Source organism: Ambystoma mexicanum, chromosome 13 (genome assembly GCF_040938575.1).
Source record: "Ambystoma mexicanum isolate Mex_15411 chromosome 13, UKY_AmexF1_1, whole genome shotgun sequence".
Lineage (NCBI taxonomy): Eukaryota > Metazoa > Chordata > Amphibia > Caudata > Ambystomatidae > Ambystoma > Ambystoma mexicanum.
In genome coordinates, this window is record NC_090938.1 from 791172650 (window position 1) to 791177291 (window position 4642).

Sequence of the window (4642 nt, forward strand, 5' to 3'; positions counted from 1 at the left end):
AGTGCTGACCACGAATGCAATCTTGGCTAATGGATGGAGCCAGTCTAGTGACTTGATAAGGCAGCATCATGTGTTTGAAAGTAATTCCTTTATGCTATACTATTCCAACTACATGGTAGATCTGCCCTTTACCACACACCCTGTCCACACACCCATCTCTGTAGCGTGTCACAAACTAGAACATTCAGTGCAAGAGTTCTTGGACAAATACAGAGCAGTCCCCCATTGCAATTAGCACTAAGAAGTCTATTCTCTATTGTAATTAATGCATCATAGAGCTGCCTCCCTCGGCGGAATTCCTAATGCAGTGAATTCATTATTCCCATCCTTATAATGCACCAATTGTATGATGAGTTCCTGGGGTACCAAACTGCACCAAGGGAAACCGTGTGCCCCAAATAAACGTATGTTGCACTTCCCCTCCCCTGCATTTGGAGCTTTAAACGACACCGGATCAATGGTTGCTGTTGGTTTATGCAGGCAGGGTTTCCCAGGTGTAGGCGAGGGGCCCCTAAACACCATCAAAACAATCACAGCACTCCCCAAACTTCATGAGCTGTCTTCTACCTCGACACTTCTCCTATACAATAGAGATGGCTGGAAGGGGCGGGACTAAATCCACACCGTCAATCAAAGCCTTCAACCAATCATCTATCAGAAAACCGACGTATTGCGTCATTAGCAATGGAAAGCCACGCCCAGGCAAGGCTGCGGTGTCTGAGGTGCCGAAGCCATGTGTGGAAAAGAGTTTCTGGATATTTCCCGCTGGAACACACAAGAAAGTGAAAATTTAACAACAATACAAGCGGAAAATCGGTGTGGTTTTTAGTCTCCACTTAAATGTATAGTATGGGTCGAAAAGCGCTACGAAATGAATTTTTGTGAACTACCAGCAATTTCCAGAAGCCTCGCGTCATGGACACATTTATTAACATGACACGCCCCCGCTGGCTTTGATTGGTTCTTGCTAAAACAGCCCGGAATGTACTGGGCGTTTCTCGAAGCTTCTGTGAAAAGCTGCGCAATGATTGGCCGCGCTGTGAGGAAAAGACAGGAGGTTTCCAGAAGCTGCTCGGCTCGAGGAGCCATGCTCTATTCTGATTGGCTGGGAATGGTGAAGCTTCGGGAAAGGTCTGGGCGTGCGGGCAGATGCGCTCTATGATTGGCCAGGGGGCGGGGTCTAGGTAGCTCGTGGCCCTTGTGTACATTCGCAGCGTGTGTATAAATGTCAGAGGCAGAGCCTGTCAGCAACATACGAACAGGAAACCTGAACATAACTGAGCCAGAGCGCCTAGAAGAGAGCAACCCACACAGAAGCACTAAGAACATTACGAGAATTGAGGGGCTGAAGAACTGCTGACAAGCAAGTTACATAACTCCTCTACCAGAGCTTCCAGCAGCGCAGATACAGTGACCTCAATTAACCTACAACTGGGCAGAGCGCTCAGCCAAGAGACACCCAGGAGAGGAAGTCTGCAAAATACCAGAGCCTACAACTGGGCAGAGCGCTAAGCCAAGAGACACCCAGGAGAGGAATTCTGCAAAATACCAGAGCCTACAACTGGGCAGAGCGCTCAGCCAAGAGACACCCAGGAGAGGAAGTCTGCAAAATACCAGAGCCTACAACTGAGCAGAGCGCTCAGCCAAGAGACACACAGGAGAGGAAGTCTGCAAAATACCAGAGCCTACAACTGAGCAGAGCGCTCAGCCAAGAGACACCCAGGAGACGAAACCTGTGCAGCACTCTCCCAACCTTCCAAGCAGAAATAAACATATCTGAGAAGAATCTGAAGCACTGAAGATGTCAGCACCCAAAGGAGTCGCCATTGGCATTGACCTGGGCACCACCTATTCCTGCGTGGGTGTCTTCCAGCATGGCAAGGTGGAGATCATTGCCAACGACCAAGGCAACCGCACCACCCCCAGCTATGTGGCCTTCACTGATACCGAGAGACTCATTGGGGACGCAGCCAAGAACCAGGTGGCCCTCAATCCCCAGAACACTGTCTTTGATGCCAAAAGGCTGATTGGCAGGAAGTTTGATGACACAGTGGTGCAGGCTGACATGAAGCACTGGCCCTTTAAGGTGGTGAGCGATGGTGGGAAGCCCAAGGTGCAGGTGGAGTACAAGGGGGAGAGCAAGACTTTCTCTCCAGAAGAGGTGTCCTCCATGGTGCTGACTAAGCTGAAGGAGATTGCTGAGGCTTACTTGGGATACCCAGTCTCCAATGCTGTCATCACTGTGCCTGCTTACTTCAATGACTCCCAGAGACAGGCCACCAAAGATGCAGGTGTTATCGCTGGCCTGAATGTGCTGAGAATCATCAATGAACCGACTGCAGCTGCCATCGCCTACGGCCTAGACAAGAGTGGCAGAGGAGAGCGCAATGTCCTCATCTTTGACCTAGGTGGGGGAACCTTTGATGTCTCCATTCTGACAATAGATGATGGCATCTTTGAAGTCAAGGCTACAGCTGGAGACACCCACCTGGGGGGCGAAGACTTTGACAACCGCATGGTCAATCACTTCATTGAGGAGTTCAAGCGGAAGCACAAGAAGGACATCAGCCAGAACAAGAGAGCGGTCAGGAGGCTGAGAACTGCTTGTGAGAGAGCCAAGCGAACCCTTTCCTCCAGCACTCAGGCCAGCATTGAGATCGACTCGCTGTACGAAGGCATTGATTTCTACACTTCCATCACCAGAGCTCGCTTCGAGGAGCTCTGTGCGGATCTCTTCAGAGGTACCCTCGATCCTGTGGAGAAGTCTCTGCGAGATGCCAAGTTGGACAAAGCTCAGATACATGACATTGTGCTGGTGGGTGGGTCTACCCGCATCCCCAAAATCCAAAAGTTGCTACAAGATTTTTTCAATGGCCGAGAACTGAACAAAAGCATCAACCCAGATGAAGCTGTGGCCTATGGTGCAGCTGTGCAAGCTGCTATCCTGATGGGGGACAAATCTGAGAATGTGCAGGACTTGCTTCTCCTCGATGTGGCACCGCTCTCACTGGGACTTGAAACCGCAGGTGGAGTGATGACTGTCCTCATCAAACGAAACACCACCATTCCAACCAAGCAAACTCAGATCTTCTCCACCTACTCTGATAACCAGCCTGGCGTCCTGATCCAGGTGTTTGAGGGTGAAAGAGCAATGACCAAGGACAATAACCTTCTGGGGAAATTTGATCTGAGTGGAATCCCGCCTGCCCCACGTGGTGTGCCACAGATCGAGGTGACCTTTGATATTGATGCCAATGGTATCCTGAATGTGTCTGCTGTGGACAAGAGCTCAGGCAAGCAGAACAAGATCACCATCACCAATGACAAGGGGCGGCTGAGCAAAGAGGAGATTGAGAGGATGGTGCAAGACGGTGAGCGATACAAAGCGGATGATGAAGCTCAGAGAGAGAAGGTCACTGCCAAGAACTCCCTGGAGTCTTATGCCTTCAACATGAAGAGCACCGTGGAGGATGAGAAACTGAAAGACAAGATCACAGAGGAGGACCGAAAGAAGATTGTGGACAAATGTAACCAGACCATCTCCTGGCTGGAGAGCAACCAGCTGGCAGAGAAGGATGAGTATGACCACCAGCAGAAGGAGCTAGAGAAGGTCTGCAATCCCATTGTCACCAAGCTCTACCAGGGCGGCATGCCAGGTGGAATGCCTGCAGGTGGCTGTGGAGCTCAGGCCCGCCAAAGCAGCTCCGGCACTGGCCCCACCATTGAGGAGGTGGACTAGTCATGGACAGTAATTTGCTATGTTCATGGACCCTTACCAGGTGGCTCTGGAGCTCAGTTCCGCCAGGGCAGCTACAGTACTGGCCCCACTATTGAGGAGGTGGACTAGTCATGGACAGTAATGTACTATGTTCATGGACTCCTACCAGGTGGCTGTGGAGCTCAGGTCCTCCAGGGTAGCTGCAGCACTGGCCCCACTATTGAGGAGGTGGACTAGTCATGGATAGTAATGGCCTATGTTCATGGACTCCTACCAGGATGTTTTATTGAGTGGTCAGAAGAGCTAACATGCTTTCATTATTTAGCTCTAAGAACTAAGGGCTGCTAACCCGAGACACTAATGTTTACATGTTTCACTCGCGTATGTACATATTTTATGTTGAAGAATATGAAACTTGTTATTTGACAGCATGGTTCAGAGCTGGTACTTTGAATATGTAAAATAAACATATTTTTCTTTTGACCTAAGTTTTTGCTTGTTTACTTTTCGTAAGCACCTTTTCTTAAAAATAATGCACGTTTCCGTCTGAAAATAATTATGAACATTGGCTTTGTTTGCGCTGCTTTCAGCTTGAGCGTTGTCTTGGCACTATCTATTAACGGCGTAATTCCAAACTTCAGGAAGAAGGTAATAAAACCATTTGTAGTGTGAGCAGTGTTCTCCTTTGGACGCTGGCAGACAGCCCAAATATTTCTGTGTATTTGAGTTTATGGTTGTATAAGGTTTTTCGGCATAATTGACAGTATTGGTGGTGCCTAGCAAACCATCGATAATGGTATTGGCAAATGACACTACAGATGGCAATGTTTTCAGAGAGAGCCACTCTACATGTAAGAGCACAGACAGAGCTGGACACGACCAAGAAGCAATGAAATATACAGATTTGCTGGGCTTAGTTGTCTG

The 4642-nt window shown here is 49.1% G+C and overlaps 1 protein-coding gene across 1 annotated transcript; it reads left to right on the forward strand.

Annotated features, from left to right (window-relative positions):
• Positions 1–1192: 1192 nt before the first annotated feature.
• Positions 1193–4206, forward strand: LOC138521982 (heat shock 70 kDa protein-like). Its single transcript, XM_069635174.1, has one exon. It carries the CDS (start codon positions 1802–1804, stop codon positions 3737–3739), a length of 1938 nt encoding a protein of 645 aa, XP_069491275.1. The 5' UTR covers positions 1193–1801; the 3' UTR covers positions 3740–4206.
• The last annotated feature ends 436 nt before the right edge of the window (positions 4207–4642 follow it).

Excerpts from the sequence above, each read along its gene's own strand:
- LOC138521982 (XM_069635174.1), top strand. The coding sequence starts at position 1,802 with ATGTCAGCACCCAAAGGAGTCGCCATTGGCATTGACCTGGGCACCACC.